The sequence below is a fragment of the Lampris incognitus genome, chromosome 8, assembly GCF_029633865.1.
Source record: "Lampris incognitus isolate fLamInc1 chromosome 8, fLamInc1.hap2, whole genome shotgun sequence".
NCBI lineage: Eukaryota > Metazoa > Chordata > Actinopteri > Lampriformes > Lampridae > Lampris > Lampris incognitus.
Window position 1 is genome coordinate 29,321,883 of NC_079218.1, and position 18,104 is coordinate 29,339,986.

Consider the following 18,104-nt stretch of genomic DNA (forward strand, 5'->3'; position numbering starts at 1 on the left):
TTGACACTAAACTAGGCTAGGATGCTTTGCAGCAGACATTTGTGGGAGCCTGTCGATGTTAATTCTTGGGTTTGCTGACAATCAGAAATACACGGAAATAGAAACATCAATGAAAGTCTGTAACAAAAGGAAATGAACGGGGGGAAGCTCGTTTGTATACCTTAACTAGAATAATACCAGTGTGAATGGGAAGCGTCAAACCAAAGCACGGTCATAGGACGTCCAAAGTCACACCATGAATAGCAGCGCCGTGGCAGGACAGCGGTGCGTCGTCTGTCTCTGAGCAAAAGACAACGTGAGGGAGTTTTGGTTCAAGAGTTTTAATTGACTTTGTAAAACAGATGGTAAAAGTTGCAGCAGCCAGTGGGCAGGGCAACCATCAAGGGCATTTTACACTGTCAATTATACAGCATGCTGCTAAAACAATAAATATTCAGAACGTGGAACATATTGTTGGTCATCTGTGTGTAGAAGGGGAAAAGCTCTGTTGAGCTCTTCTACTGGACTGAAGCACACTCTAAACAACATTTTGTATTATGGATGCATTATCCCTGAAAGGCACAACTTGTTTATCAAAAAGTGAATCACAATGCCCAGCGCTGTTTTTGCAGGGGGTGGGTGGATGCTTGTCAAGTAAAATCTATTTTGTGTAGCCCAAAATCACAAGGTAATCCCGAAGGGCTACAAAGGGTTAATTTTTATTTTGACCCTGATTGACAAAATATCACATATATTACAGCTATAAAATAGCTTCATATTCCCGTTGAGGTCTTAGAAGGGTTCTGTAAACACCATAGTGGGGTTTCTTCTTTTTTATTTTTTTTTACCTTGTCTGTCTTGGGCAGTGGGCTCATGTGACTGCTGAGCTCGGTGTGCAGTCTCAACTGTGACTCAGTTGCCCCCCCTCAGACTCACACACATACGTGCACACACACACACACACACACCACGACCACCACCACCACCACAGCCACCCAACCCCTCCACCCGCACAGGAGGTGACCTCTTTACAATTCTCTTGCAGGCATCTAAGCGATGTTGCTGCGATTGGTTGCCCAGAGCTCAGTGCACCACTCAGGGGAATTCAGACAAAAACCACTGAACCTGTTTTAGAGAAATCTGAGGGGGGGGGGGGGAGAAAATCTCAAAGTTTAACAGCAGCTGTGCAAAGGAGGACGTCTTCAGTGATGCTGACTAAAGTAACGCATCAGCCAAGAGCCGGTGAAATAAAGGGGATAACAGTAAAGAGACATTTCTGAATAGAATTACTCCGGCAATCCCTCTTCCCGATGCAGATAACAACTGGAAAACCCATTCCCTCTGCACCCTCTCCCCTCCCAGCCAAACCTCCGACCACAGCTCATCAAACTGATTATATTTGAGCACGTGACGTTTGCAAACTTGCCGACAGAAAACTGAAGCTGTCTCATTACTATTTTTTCTAAATCTAATTTCTATTCACATTTCATAAACTGAAGTGATGCATGCACTTGTCCTCCCCTTCAAGATGATTCAGACTCTGAAGTCAAAGATACAGACAGAAACGCACAAAGGCAGAGCAGCCCACACAGATGCAAACACACAGCTCCCATTTTTATGGGAGAGAGACAGACACAGAGAAAGAGTGAGTGAGAGAGAGAGAGAGAGAGAGAGAGAGAGAGAGAGAGAGAGAGAGAGAGAGAGAGAGAGAGAGAGAGAGAGAGAGAGAGAGAGAGAGAGAGAGAGAGAGAGAAGGGGGCGTGCGTGTGAGTGTGTGCGTGCATGCGTGTGTGTGTGTGTCGGGGGGGGGGGCGCATCAATATTCCTGTTTCCTGAACCAGATATATAGAAAATGGAGCTGGCCAGCTCTCGCTGTACTGCCCACTTTCCGTTGCTCTATGATAAAAAAAAACAATTCTTTTAAACAAACAAAAATTGCATTCTCTCTTGGGCAAACCGGGTAGCGCACATTACATCAGTCTCTTGCATAATGCAAAAAGACCGCTGCTCCAATGGCCGGTGCATTTATCCTGAAAGCAAACGCCCTGAAACGGACGAGAGGCGTTTGAACGTGTCGGAGATAACTGGGCGGCGGAGGCCTGCGCAGAAAAGCGTCCTAATGAGGCAGAGCCATCTTCCACTAGTCAACCTGGTTCCTCCTTCAACATGTTAAGTGCCGGGGTCAGTGCAGATTAGATATGACTGGACGGATCTCACAGCGGTTGTAATGTGGTGGGGTCGGTTAGGGGCTATAAAATCACTGCTCCGAATCCACGCAGGAACTAGCGTGTCGTGTCTGACATCACGTAGCCCCATGTGCTTTTCACCGCTTTCTGTCGACGGAGAGGTACAAAGACTTTGCTGACTCCGATCCTTCCCCCACAGAATACGCCTCCTTGCTGTTTGGTTTTCAGTTCTGTTGAAAGGCTTGCTTTTTTCTTTTTCTTTATTTTTTTTCTTACCATGAGCAGCTGAGACTCGTGCACATGATTTTAAAGAGAAAAAGTGCTCGTTAAACAGCAACGCGAAAAAGAGAGGAACGAATACAATCAAATGTAATGGATAAAAGGCACTGTTTCAAAACAGCAATCGATAAAGCGAATCAATTTGTACATTGATTTCCTGTTGCAGTATGATGACCTAGAAAAGCAGACAGAGGAAAGGAACACTGGGATATTACTGGTATAATAAACATTAACATGTTAAGGCTGAATTATAGATGGCACAGTCACTCGACTAAAAGACTATGGTACCTGATTTATAGACCTGTCAAAAACGTTCTCTTAAGGCGTGGGTGGCGTGGCGGTCTATTCCGCTGCCTAACAACACGAGGAAGGCCAGTTCGAATCCCCGTGTTGCCTCCGGCTTGGTTGGGCATGCCTACAGACAAAATTGATCGTGTCTGCGGGTGGGAAGCCGGATGTCGGTTTGTGTCCTGGTCACTGCACTAGCGCCTCCTCTGGTCGGTCGGTGCGCCTGTTCAGGGGGGGAGGGGGAACTGGGGGAAATAGTGTGATCGTGCCACGTCCCCTGGCAAAACTCCTCACTGTCAGGTGAAAAGCAGCGGCAGGCGACTCCACGTGTATCGGAGGAGGCATGTGGTAGTCTGCTGCGCTCCCCAGATCGGCAGAGGAGATGGAGTAGTGACCAGGACGACTCGGAAGAGTGGGGTTGGATACAATTGGGGAGAAAAAGGAGGGGGGAAATCCCCACCCCCCAAAAAAACCTTCTCTACACTAGGTCATACTAGTTTTTTATGAGCTCAGGGATCAGCTCTGTAGACAGCATCTCCCTTTCAACATATCTCAAGTTTGCTTCACGTTTTCGCTCTTCGTTCCTGTGGTCTTGTTACAAATTTTATCTGAAGTTTAAAACTGCATTGATCCACTTTTCTTGCAGTCTTTTTATAGATATTTAGCACAGCTAAGATCTAGCTTGTGTCTCTCAAGAGATAGTTGATTACAGTTAATGAAAATAAATCCCCATGACCACTTATGTCATGGACCATCAAGCAGAAGTTGCTCTTAGCTTTTAGGCACCTTATGAAAAGAAAATCTCCAAAAATGTAAAAAAAATAAAATCAAACGTAGTGCAATCATTTCAATAATAAATGAAAAAAGCAAGTAAATGGCATATGTATACCGGGAGGGAGAGAGAGAGAGAGAGAGAGAGAGAGAGAGAGAGAGAGAGAGAGAGAGATGGGGTAGCTCTGGATCTGTCTGAGCTAGCTGAGATAGTGGTTTCCACTGTTGGAAGCTTCACAGAGAAGACCCGAGAGAAATGTTGATGGATCAGACGCATAATGTCGGCAGCTTTTGGGCCTGATATGAATAACCGCTCTACACTATAGCAATCCAAGCCATTTCCGACATCTTATGAACCTGTAGGTTTGTTTTTTTTAACCTCCTGAATAGGAGTCAGGAGGACCTACAGAAATGCAAGCTGCAAGACAGCGGCCCATGGTATCCTTATTGAGTCAGAGAAGAACATTCCGCCTTAACGTGAGATCAGAAGTGACGCACAAACACTGTTGTACCAGCGAAACAAGGCATTGCTAAAGGACACTGTCACTACGCTTGTCTGTGCGCTTGTTTGTTACATTTATAGCCGTTCCTCTGCAACGCAAGAAGGAGAATCTGTTGCATGCGGTAGTTATGACCCCATATCTGCAAGCAACCATGTCGTTAATAATAGATTGTGCTCATTTACTGCGGTGCGCTACAAATACACATTATTCAACTTCATGTTCCAAAAAGCTCCGGGATGAACTTTAATACTAAACATCAAATATTCATACAATGCTATTTTGTACCGGAGTAAGAGGCAAAAGCATAACACTGTACTGTAAGGGAGAAAGTCAGCAGCTTTTTTTCTTTTTTTTTTTTTTTTTGGAGACTACACTGCCTCCTCATGCGTGGATGTGCATGGATAAATTGGCAGCATTTGGGCCTCTGGCAGAGTGAAGTGGGCTCTTCAAAACAGCGGAGGCTTGGTAAAGGGGAACGTGTTGATGCACACAAGGGAGATATCGCCTCAGCTGTATACTTTTCTGTGAACATACACCTCCATATAAGGTTCTCGGCAGGCTCGCAATCTGAATCTGATATCTGCTTTGTGCGCCGAGTAAATTTCCACGTAATCCGACTTGCTGGGTTGCGCAAATAAAACGTGTAGGACGTGACATGCCATACAGTATAAGGCAGAATTTCCAACGTGGTTATTCCACAATACGTACACACAGTGGCTCACAACACTGCTATTGCAATTTCGCCCCCCTCCCAAAAATAAATAAATAAATAAAAAACCCTCTATTTGTGTGTCCGTGAAGCTATAAGCAAGCAGATGCCCACAGAGAAAGCAATTTTCTAGGTAAGCGAATTTGTCTCAGTGATAAATGTGGTGGCAAAGGAGATTTCTATCTGTCTAGCATTGATTGGACTGACCCTATGTTCAAAAAACAACCGGTCCAAGACACTCTTTAAGCGATGCATTCCCTCATATGAGGTTAAGTCATTTTTTGGGGATTCTGTTTCAAAACTCCACGTAGTCCAATCAAGGTATGGATATTTTACTTTGTGCTTCCCAATAGCTCTCTCTCCTCTCCTCTCCTCTCCTCTCCTCTCTTCTCTTCTCTTCTCCTCTCTTCTCTTCTCCTCTCCTCTTCTCATTCTAACATTCTCCGTGTTCCATAATTAAGTCCTTGAGCGAGGAGAGCAAAAGAGAGAGAGAGAGAGAGAGAGAGAGAGAGAGAGAGAGAGAGAGAGAGAGAGAGAGAGAGAGAGAGAGAGAGAGAGAGAGAGAGAGAGAGAGAGAGCAGCTCTGAAGGAGATGAGTTTGATTGATGATTCTCCCAGTGCAGGACTAAAACCACAGTCCCAGCATTAGGGACCGGGAGGGAGACGTTGTTTACCCACAGGGGACGAGGGCCTTTTGATAGGTGTCCAGCTCAAAGTGTGTAGGTGCAGTGAGGTGGTCACAGAGTGGAACAGCTGCTTTGTGCCGTTCTGTCTCTCTCACCCACTCTATGTTAATGAGCCTGACTGCTGAGTGCAGCTATTTAGCACTGTGCAATTAATCAGACGTTTCCTTGCGGAGACGAAACCAACTAGACGTTCAGCAGTAGTAAGGTGTGATTAAACTCCAAAGGCAAATTATCCACCAACCCTATCTTTCCTATCTCTCAGAATATTATAAGGATGAGAGTGAAGTCACAGTTTTGGTTGCCAGATTGTATTCTTTCATATATATATAAATTAAAAAAGAAAAAATACAATATTAATATTAATAATAATAATACATTTTATTCGTGGGTGCCTTTCAGAGCACTCAAGGACACCTTACTGAACACAGTAAAAAAAAAACAAAAAAACAAGCAGCGCTGTATCAGACAGCATAAAATCAAAACAAGCAGGGTAGATAGTAAAAAAGTGAATACAACAGATACGTATAAAATCATCATCTGCACAAATCAATGAAGTGTGGATCAGACTGAATATGCCAGTTTGAAAAGATATATTTTGAGATGGGATTTGAAGGTTGAAAAAGAGTCAATGTTGCGAATTTTTCGGAGACCATCAATGGTGTTGATAAAAGTGCTCAACAAATGAGGAGCGGAATATTAAGATAGCTGTAGGAAAACAAAATTTAGTACATAATGGTACAAGCCTGTTTTGTGCGTCATGCACCCATCAGCTGCCAAGGTGGCTAAACTACAAAGAAAAAAAACAACAATGAATAATTTCTATGTTGCCTCACACCACGCCCCTAGCAACCAGTGGGAGGATAGAAAACATTTGAAAAGTAACACCAGAAACATTACAACCAAGGAAGGAGGGACTGGTGCTCATTTTGAAAAAGTAAGGGCTTAAAGGGCCGGGGCACTGTTGAAATAGCATACTTTTAAAATATAACAAAATAAAATAACATCCCATGGGGTCCTTTAAGTATGTCATCTAGTGGAGTGGGTCCGGAGCACAGCCGAAAGAGTAGACAGGCAAAACATAAAAATACAATATCCAATAATGGTCATCACATGTTTATCATCCAATGGGGGGGGGGGGGGTAATAAAGACAATGGCTTATTTGTAGTTGCAAAGCAGATATTTTCTCCTGTGTCTACAGCTCGTGGCCAATTCATTTCTACTGTTCAAGGTAGACATATCAGGCTTGCAAATAATAAAATATTTCTCTGCTGAGCATAGGTTACATCTTTTACTGTTGATTGAATATGCATTGCTCTTAGTAAGGTTTTTCCATGAGATAGAGTAACTAATATTCTTGTCCACCAATGACCAAATGTGGCGGCTTAAGGCCGTTGCATTTCTTAAATGCTCATTCTTGAAGCTACTCATATTGGCGTTAAACCTAATTTTAAAAGGGCCCACTGTTAGTCCAATGTAAGTGTCCACTTTGCAGTTGTCTTCTCTTGTCACTGATGCCTGGTAAATGACTCCATCTGTCTGGCATTTTCCTTCAAGAGGGCATGATGCCTTAGCACGGCATTTGCTGTTGGTGGTGTTTGGCTGCGTTGAGGGGGTCGGTACCTTGGCCATGATGCTTGTATTATGGGATGATATAACTTGCTGAACATTTGGCATGCAGCTGCAGTTACTTTTGACTGTGTTCCTGTTGAATATTTTCCTCAGTTGATGGTCTGGGGTAAAGCACTCATCCAAAAGTTTGAAAAATAGTTTTCCAATCTTAGAGATCATGGTGTCACTGTAGGGAAGATTATACTAGGTGAAATTTCGCCTTCTGCTGCGTTTTTTTTCTTTTTTTTGCTGGCTGTCGCTGGTTGATGGTGGGCTGTACATGAGCTTGAAATTATATCCACATTTTTGTAAGGCCTCTTGGTGTGTGTGTGTGGGGGGGCTGCTTCATTAAAGATGGATTCACTGGATGACAAACATGAGAGGCTCTTATTTATGCTCACTGGGATATTTTTCAAGATAGAGGGCAGATGATTGCTTTCTTTGTGAATGTATTGCAGTGTATTATTGAGCTTCATATAAGGCCTATATGTACCCTTTTTAAGGTCTAATGAGATGTCGAGGAATTTAATTTGGCTTTTGTTAGCCTCAATTGAAATGTTTAGCCCATTGTTTACAAAGATACTGCACATTTTCTTTTTTTATTCTCTCGACTTCTCTTGCTAGTTTGTTGCAGACTGCTAGCCCGTCATCTCTACATAGCCCAACGTTGATGTCTAGGACCTGTAGTTGGGACAACAAGTACAAGGCCACTAGCTCACAAGTCTCTACCCCGTCGAAGCTGCCCATGGTCACGTTGAATTTGCTGCTACCTTGCTTTTGCCATGGGATTCCCTTGTGATATAAAATGTATTCTTTGGCATGAGCGATTATGTCTCTGTCTTGGTTGGATATTGTGGTATATGCTGGGGCAAAATCAATAGCTTTATCTGGTAGCTCTTTAGTTATTGAGGGGTAAAACTCACAAATATCGAAGCATACGTATGCCTGCTCTTGTCATCTATGCCCTTAAACCATTCCAATACTTGGTCGGTGTTCTTCCACTGATTTAAGGGAAGCCCCTTCAGAATCTTCCTATTTATATTTTCGATTGTCTTTTTGCTTAGCTTACCTATTTCTGGTTTGGTGGGGTTGATAAGCCTTCATGGGGCGTGGTGCGAGGCAACATAGCATTTATTCGCTGTGTGTTTTTTTCTTTGTTGTTTAGCCACCTTGGCAGCCGATAAGTGCATGGTGACGCATGAAACAGGCTTGTACTGCTATGTATTCCTACATCTATCTTTATATATATATATATATATATATATATATAACGTTGTTAAAAGAAACACTCAACGGTAGGGAAAGTGATCAACAAATAAGGAGCACAATAATCAAGTGAGTCAAGCAAATTCTTTATGAGAGTACAAGCCTGTTTCATGCCATAAGCAATCATCAGCTGTCAATAAAGTTACTCGGGAAAGCTGCATGCCTAACATTCAACAAATAATATCATCCCACAACACAAGAATCGTGAACAAATCAATGACACTTTCATCACAACCGGACTCTCCCAACTGCAACTGCCGTGTGAACAACTCATGCCCCCTCGAAAGAAAATGCCAGACAAAAGGAGTTATCTACCAAGCTACGGTGAGGAGAAATGACAAGGACAAAATAGAGACATACATCGGTCTAACAGAGGGAACATTCAAAAAGAGGTTTAATGCACACGTGTAGCTTTAGAAACAACCGTTTAAAGAATGTAACATCTTTAAGCCATTATATTTGGTCATCGGAGGACAGAAACATTAATTATTTAAACAACATTGTGCACGTGATGTGCATGACAAGGCAGTAAACGGTATGTCCTTTTCTGAGTATCTTTATTGACAGCTGATGATTGCTTATGGCATGAAACAGGTTTGTACTGTCTCGTAAAGAATTTATTTGACTTGACTCATTGAGTGTTTCTTTTAACAATGTTATATACACACACACACACACACACACAAACACACAGACACACACATACACACACATACACACATACACACATACACATATATACATATATATATATATATATATATATATATATATATGTACCAAAAAAAATAGACTAAGTCACATTTGTTTTTTCATCTTTCAACCCTATATGGTATATATATGTATATATTTGACACTGTACATTATGTAGAAGTGACAGTAACAAGAAATATGTTTGATGGGATGACACAGTGAGATGTCAGTAATGACATTAAATATAGATAAATATAATTTAAAGATATCTTGTGATTACATATAGGCTAATTCTCAAACACTAAAACCCGATATCACACTACAATAACTAAAGGTACTCTTCAAAAGGCACATGGAGCAAAGAGTAACAACACAAACTATGGTCATTTTTGGGATTTTTTTTTTCATAGTATAGTCAAAATCCCATTTTACAAATCAATGAGATGTTTTGTTATTGTTGTGCCTTCAAGCTATTACAAATATCTACTAATAGCAATCCTTCTCCCAGTGAACACATAAAACGGTTTCAAATTTAATGCGGGGATTTTTATTTTTATCCTCATGTTTGTTTGTTTGTTTTTTCATCTTTCAACCCGAGGCAGGAGGACAGCATTCACTTTGTTCAGTTGCGATGTTCAGGCATGGCGAAGGTAATGATAATGACAGCAATGATAACCATTATAACTTTATTTGTCAAGCATTTTTCTAAAACAGTCCTGCACACATGACAAAGAAACAGTGCCACACAAGAAAAGGGCAACTGCAAAACCAAAGACTAAGTCATGTGTTGGTGGGAGAACTGATGTTCCTGTAAGAGCAGATGGTGGGGACTGGGATATGGACCCTTGATAAGACTATGGTTATGATGTTACACTGATGTTACAAACCTTACTACATAGAACCAACTGATAATAAACTCTTTATGACCAATAATGAAGAACTAGTGTTCAGAAAAATGTTATGTAAAGAAAAGCAGGCCCGTATAGAGGAATTTTAAAGGACCACGTTGATCTGATCTGGTTAGCTTGAAAGGAAAGGGTTTTCTAAAGAGTAGAGACTTTTTCTTACCCAATCTAAAGTAACATTCAGCATATTCAGAATCAGAATCAGAATCAGAAATCAGAATCAACTTTATCGGCCAAGTGTGCCTATGCACATGAGGAATTTGACTACGGTTCACAGCAGCTTCCAGCACTTGCATACATCAATCATACAAAAAAGGAAAGAACAAAACAAAAAAACAAAAAATAATTGGAACAACAAACAGGACATTGAAAGCAAGCATGTATGCACAACAGGTATGTCACTACTATACAGAGTTTTCAATAACCTATGTCCATATATTATACCATATTGCTTATATACTATATTGCCCATACACAATACTATATACAAATACCACAACTCCACAACCCATCATGCCCATTAAACAATGCTATATACTCCCACTGCATTACACTATGTTATCTTATGTACCAGAAGTATACACTATATATTCACCTACCATCCACTTCACAACTACATACTATATTCTATACCTATGTTACAACCACAACAATAACAGCAATAATTGTAATCAGTATAGCAGTTGTATGTGTATTTACAATTTTACACTTGTATTGTACATCTGGTTTAAAAAGATCATATATATATTTAACATAGTATTAGTCATAAGGGGTTAAAAAGTCAAAAATATGACTAGGAACCACACCTATTCATCCGTTAAAAGGATGAAAAAAAAGTATTTCCATTCTTTTATCTTGCCTTAATCTTCATCTATTCAACACTGCATTCTTGAAATGCACATTAGATATTTTGTTTAATTTTTGTGTTTACAAGAATAAAGTTTTTCTCTTCCTGACAAGTTCAGTCATCTTTCAGTTACAGCGTCCTGAACTTGTGGGTGTACAACAACAAAAATGTCCAATGAATGGGACTGAGATTGAGAGAAAATGAACGATCTACCGCCAAACTGAAACCAGCCAATAGCATATCAATGTCTACATTGCACATTCTTCTATTTGTCATTATTGGCTGTCAGTCAAATGGAACGCCCTCCTCTCACAAAATCTGAGCCCAACCTTTCCGTTCCATTCGGATGTAGGCTTGGCCAGGCAGGGCTATTTGTGTAGCACATTTCATACATGATGGCAATTAAAGGGTAGAAACAGAATTTTAAAGAAGGGTCCAAGTGCAAAAGTGAAAAATGTTCAGGTGCAACTCATAGTAGGCAGAAGAGTCAGTTAAAGGCGAGGGCAAACATAAACGTATTTAGCCTACATGTAAAAGCGGTCAGAGTTGGAGCAAGTCTTAAATCCTCTGGACCCCCACACGTGCATCATATCACTGCAGTTTGCAATGCTTTAAATACTTTTTCACAGGACTTTTGAAACATATCTGTCCTCACTGCTGTCTCAAAAAGCTATTAACTCAAACAAACAACCCCTGACAGCCCCCTTGGCAACCTCCGGGTCAGACATGGACCCTTCCTCTTATTACAAATATTACGCTGGCATTTGGTTGGCTGGTGACTGCGTTGCTCCACAGCCTTGACAGTGGAGGAAAAGGATTGGCAGCTAATGTAGGATGGCTAACTCTGTCTCAACAAACACAGGCTGTGCAGCATGTGGGAATCCGTCCTAAACCATAGTGTTTACAGTGTGTCATGTTGTGGAAATGGGCAGCAGGTTACAGATGGTGACGTCCCAGTCCAGACACAGCAGGTGAAAAAAGCCCCATAATTCAGGCAGCGCTTCAGAGTCCAGATAGGAGTGCACATGCACAAAGTAAGATTGTACACCAGAGAGGCAATAAACGCCACAATCACCTTTTCCCCATACACACCAGCCAATTATGCCAATTATCAGCTTCTGCAATCTGCCACCGGGACGGAGGAAAAAGGGATGGGACGGAGAAACATAGCCCAGATCAATGGAGCTGGGTGCTGCCCCAATTTAAAAGTAATAAGCACTTCCTTAATGAAGTCTGTGCTAAACGGAGCACAATCATGGAAAATCTTTACAAGTATATCCGTCCAAGTACATCTGTCTTTATGTTCCATCATGACAAGGAAAGGAAGAGAAGGTTTTGCTTAAAGTCAAACTAAATGAAATTTCCAAGACATTTCGTAGACTTCAAAACCAGCTCTAAGACGCCATGGCCAATCTCTGCCATGTGTGACCAGTAGCTAGTGAACAAAACGTCCATCCTACGTGCAGATTTATAAAACGAGGTAAGGGACGTTAAAAGGGAGAGCTCCTGTCCTCGAAATGCGCAACATCTGCTTGAATATGTTTGCAATGCACGGCACTAGACGCTTTTGCATATAAAGAAACTCATCATCTAAAGAATAATTCATGAAAATAATGAAACGTAGGCAATGTGATCTGTTAGACAGGAGGGATAGGTCAATGTCCTCATACTATTCAGACAGTTGAGTTGGCAGCAATGCTCACACACAGAGTCTTGATAGTATTATGTACTGTCTAATTTGGAGTCAAACATAGGTTTCTTCCAAAGAATACCTGCTTGCTGCTGTAAATGGGAAATAGTTTATGGTCTAGGATTCATGCAGGCAGATTGTCATATCATTGCTGCTCTTTCTTATTACAGCCTTGCTGACCCTTAGAGGAAATATGAAAGACCTGTCTCTGTACATAGGAGCAGCTTCTGGCGAACGAGGGGCCGTAAAGCACATGGAAAATTCACAGTCTTTATATAATCCAATTAGGACTACATATCAGGACTATGATAATCAGAAAGCGTCAAGGATTAGAGACGCAGGCAGTCGGAGCTTGTCAGAGTCGAACTACAGTGTGCGATAAGCAAGCACCTGTGCCTGACTCACCCCAGCAAGCAGGGAGCTATTGACTGTCTCTCAAAGCATGATTTATTCACATAGTGAGGCAATTTAGGATCATTACAGAGATAGATAAGTAGATATCATATCACTCTTACTGAGGAATCTGAATGAGGGACTTCCTTATTAAAGAATAGGATGATATATTTAATGGTCGAGCAAGAGCAGGACTTGGAGCATCACTTCTTTTCGCCACATTTTCCCTTTCGAGATGATCTACATGGGGATCACAGAAAAATGAGTTGCGGGATGATAGCTTGTGTGTGTGTGTGTGTTTACTGGAAGAGAAGGCTGCTCTTACCTCTCTCGGTGTCATAAAGGTAGACAAATTTCTCCCACTTGTAGTGGTCCAGGAGACTGAGGACAGCACCCCGCAAACCAGGCCTCATCTGGATGACAAACTGCACATCAGCGTCAGTGGGGAAACTGGGCGTGATGAAGGAGGTGTGCAGTGCCCCACAGAAGGAGGTCAGTGTGTTCATAGACTTCCTGTCGTAGAAGCCGAAGATGGCGTAAACTCCCCGGGAGAACTGGGAGCAGACTGGCAACAGAGACAGAAGGCAGGCTCGGGTCAGGGACAGACACAGCAACACACAGTCACTCAGGCTCACCTTTCCTTTTAGACATGTCTACAAACAAGCACACTGCTTGGACTCACTCCTTCAGTGGAAAATCAAATAAAGAAACTGGTCATAATTTCATCATTAATAACCCTACTGTACGTACTATTGGCTAATTTATGTCTAAGACCATTCATGGTTGAGAGGTGACAGAATTTATGGTGGAATTAATCTTCCAAGTGAAACGGAGGTGATGTGAATAAATGGGTGCCATGTGGGATGCTTTCTCCCAGTGGCAATACAGTGCTAGTGCCCTTCGCTTCTCCTTGGACTAAATGCAACTGCTTGGGTAATCAAGTAGAAATAATGGGGAAATCAGTGTACTGGCCACATCTCTTAATGGACAAATACCCTGGAACACAAGCATGTAAATGTGGAAGTGCTGGGCTGTGCTGCACTATAAAAGTTTTATAACAAGCCTTATCTGCTGCCATCTGCGGGCCTATGGAAATTAGCATTGGCTGTAAACACTCCAAGTGCATCAGACACTTTGTCTAACAAGGTGTGAGTCTTTTATTTTATTTGTACATCATAAATTATTTAATAATACCAAGCTGGAACATATATAAGGGATTTAACCTCGCTCTACCTTGCACTTGTCTCGGTGCTAGCAATAAATGAGGTAAAGGTTAGTGCACCTAATATGGCTGCATGGCTGCTTCTGAACATCTGGCTGTGTTCTGCACATTGTGCCACCATTCACCTCAATTGCTGAACACTGCTAGTCCGTGTTTCATAATGTTACAATTGTTCCACAACAAAGTTTAATGAAGCAAATTCTTTCTAAAAAAAAAAGTCAATAGAAGAAAAAACAATTATACTAAGGAGCTCTCAACCTGGAACATGAATCCCAGGTCATATTTGCAAATGGAAAAACAAACCGCACTGACTGTGTAGAAATGTATAGTAGATTTTTTTCTTTTTTTCTTGAATGTTATGAACATACATACAACCAGCAATTTTCAGACATTCAGCTTGTTCTGTAACCCTCATGCGCCCTGCATGAGCCGATAGACAGATGAGTCCTCCCCCAATCACCACAATGACGACGACATTCAGTTTAACTTCCTTTAATGGTGAATTAGAGGTAGGGTAAAAGGACAATACTCTCAAAGGCTGAAATGTAGCAGGATGTCGGCGAATACTGAAGCCATGAGGAGATGATCTGCCACGCCCTCGCTTATCCTCTACTGCGAAATACCGCGAGATTACCTTGTTCTCACGAGACTTTGCGAGATGAAATCATCAGCACTGGGGTCTCTTAAAGAGACAGTACGTACTGAACTCAACTACACAAATGTCTTCTTCTCGACTGCTGACAGCACACTCCCCGTCTGGTACATAGGATACCACTACTTCTCTTATCTGTATGTAAAGGGGTAGACTCCTCTGATTTATCAGAGGGCAGAAGTAAAACTATTTCGGAGATAGGTCTAAGGAACAACCTTGTCCCATCCTTGCCTCTTGTCTTAATTTCAACCTTACAAACTTTGTCATCACTACTAAGGAATATCTTATCAACACGTCCTAAGGGCCATTCATTATGTTTAGTCTGACAATCTTTCATGAGGACTATGCTACCTTTTGTAACATTCTGCTTGTTAGACTGCCACTTCGATCTTGGTTGGAATGTAGACACATACTGTTTATGCTACCTGTCCCAAAAGGTGGCCAGACTTTCCACTTGTTTCCACTGACATTTAAGACCCCCAGACAGGCAATAGCAGCTATGGCCTTTATGGAAGTGTCACAGAAGATGCAAAGCTCTCTGCGTTGCGCAGTCAGTAGAGAAGCTTGAGCATAGGGCCTAGAGATTTGGAGGTGTTGGAGTTCTTTGAGAAAATCTCTCCATTGTTCCCACTGTTCCATTTTCTCTGGGGGCAACAGTGTGTCCCAGTCACAAGCATCGGCGGTGAAGTCTCGAAGCAGGGCCTGCCCTTCTATGATGACCGGTGCTGCAAAGCCAAGGGGGTCATACAAACTGTTCACCATTGATAGGATCCCACAACGTGTGAATGGTTTTTTCTCACTGGACACTTGAAATGTGAATGTGTCACTCTTGAGGTCCCAGCTGATCCCAGGACTGCACTGCATAGGTAAAGGGTCAACGCCAAGATCCAGGTCCCTGAGATCACTGACATGATCCTCAAGAGGAAATGCTCTCATTACTTCTTCACTGTTCGAGGCAATTTTATACAGCCTCAGGTTAGAACAAGCTAACATCCTTTGCATCCTTTGCAAAAGATCAGTGGCAGCCATTGCAGTCAGTAGTGACTTTAAACCATCATTGACATAGAAATATTTTTCTACATATTCCCGAGTGTCCGTTCCATACTGCGACTCTCCTTCTCATGCTACCCGTTTCAGACCATAAATTGCCACAGCCAGTGAGGGGCTATTGCCAAAATGTTGACGTTCATTCTGTACTCTATAACTTCCTTACTGGGGTCATTATCTTTGTACCAGAAGAAGTAAAGGAAGTTTCTATCTCCAGGTTGAACAAGAAAGCAGTGGATCATCTGCTGTACATCTACAGTAATAGCAACAGCTTCTTTCCTGAAATGGAAGAGTACTCCGAGGAGGCTGTTGTTTAGGTCAGGGCCAGTTAAGAGGAGTTTTAGAGACTCCAGCGTACTGACAGCTTGAGTCAAAGATGACCCTGATTTGGCCCGGTTTTCGGGGATGGTAAATGCCACAAAGGGGTAAATACCAACATTCTTCATCTTTCTCAAGGACAGGGGCTACCCCTGCATAGCTTCTCTCTAGACTCTTCTCCACGAACCCAAATAAATTATCTTTCATTTCAGGCTTTCTACTGAAAGAGCATTGTAATGACCTAAAGCACTGCAGTGTCCGAGCTTTGTTGTTAGGTAAACGGTGTCTTTGTGGTTTGAAGGGAAGAGGAGCTACCCAGTTGTTCTCTTCATTCTTGTAGACACTCTTGTCCATGATATCGAGGAAGATGGCATCTTCAACAGAAGGTGCCAACTTGTCATCATCCTTTGTCCTCTTGAACACATCGCAGCCAACATGGTCTCCCTTTTCCTCTTCAGGTGTCTTCTCCATGTGAACACCTGTGTGGAAACCTGTCATGTTGCTGTTATTGAATTTCTCTTCCACATTGTAGAGGTTGGGACATAGTTTGAAAAGAGATGGCCGACCATTCTCCGGAGTATTTGTAAAGAAGACACTGGCTTTGTCTGGCTTGTTAACCTTGCCGATGCAGACATTACCCACTATAAACAACCCTAAGTCTAGCTTCTGTGCATAGGGGGCGTCATGTGGTCCATTAATCTGCTTATGCACCTTATGTATCCTAATGATGTCCCTTTCGAGCAGAAGCAAGATTGGGGCTTCAGGGTCCAGTTCAGGGATCTGACTCGCAATAGTCTGCAGGTGTGGATGACCAAGGGCAGCTTGCGGGGTGGGAATCTCTGAATGGTCATTTGGAATCTGATTGTGCTCTATCAAGGTTGGTAGAGAGAGGGTGACCTGTCCATCCATTGATTCCACCTTGAACCCCTGCCCTCTTCTCCCAGCTGTCTCGACTGTACCAGTACAAGTTCTAAGTGAGTATGGAGCACTATCACCTTTAATGTAAAAAAGGGTAAAGATGTCGGACCTCACCAGTGACCTGTTGCTTTGTCAACAATCACATGGGCTTTTATTGCCTTCTCTCGCTGACCACTGGGAAAGATTTTGATGAGGCAAACCTTAGAACAAGATTTTCCAAAGAGATAACTGCCACAAACCTCAGTACACCTGGATGACACTGCGTCTGGGAGGGGGTCAAATTTCTCCTCCCCGCCATGCCCCTCTGGAGCGGTGGAAGCCTTTGTGCACTTTTGGCAGGCCTAGGGTGTAGTGCTAAGTGATGCCTCTCACTGCTGCATTCAATGCATTGGACACTCTTTTCATAGTTCTTTGTTTGATGTGTTGTCGACGCTATACACTTAAAGAAGATACCATTTTGGTTTCAGAAAGGACTTCTCTCGAAACACCCAGCATTTGTACAGAGGGTGTGGCTTCTTATGTATAGGACAGAGCTTGGCAGGATCAATCTTTGTCTTATGCTTATCATCTGTTGGGGAGATGTCAAAAGAAACTTCCGTCTTGTGGACTGAGATGGGCATTCGGTTAGTGGGCTTGAAAGTGTGTCTTTCTGCCTTACTGTTATCAGCAATGGGTAAGAAGAAACTTGGGTCATTACGCATCTTTGCTTGCTGGCAGATGAAGTCAACAAGCACGATAAATGGTGGGGAAGCAATCTTATGTTGCATTTTGTATGTGTAACCCAGTGTCATCCACTTTTCTTGTAAGCTAAATGGTAGCTTTTGCACAATGCCACTTACACCTCGAGCCGTGTCTAGGTATGCTGGGCCTGAAAGGTGTCCCTCTGATTTTGCTGCTTGGAGTTCCATCAGTAAGTCTCCTAGCTGTCTGAGCTTCTTGTAGTCTTTACTAGAAATCTTTGGGAAGCTGTCAACTCTTTCTAGTAGCGAGTTCTAAATGACCTCAGCAGCTCCATAACATTCACTGAGACGTTCCCAAATCATCTAGAGGCCATTTACTGGGTCATTCACATTCATAGCTCTTATGCGTTTCACTTGTGCTGCTGACTCTGGGCCTAACCACTTAACTAAGAGGTCCATTTCT

At 42.4% G+C, this 18,104-nt stretch overlaps 1 protein-coding gene across 1 annotated transcript in view; it reads right to left on the reverse strand.

Annotated features, from left to right (window-relative positions):
- The window catches only part of LOC130117212 (glutamate receptor 3-like), a 119,521-nt gene that overhangs the window by 81,317 nt on the left and 20,100 nt on the right, over positions 1-18,104 (reverse strand). The window contains exon 3 of the mRNA XM_056285386.1: positions 13,130-13,369. Within this exon, the coding sequence (XP_056141361.1) occupies positions 13,130-13,369 (240 nt within the window). The remainder of the gene's footprint in view (positions 1-13,129; positions 13,370-18,104) is intronic.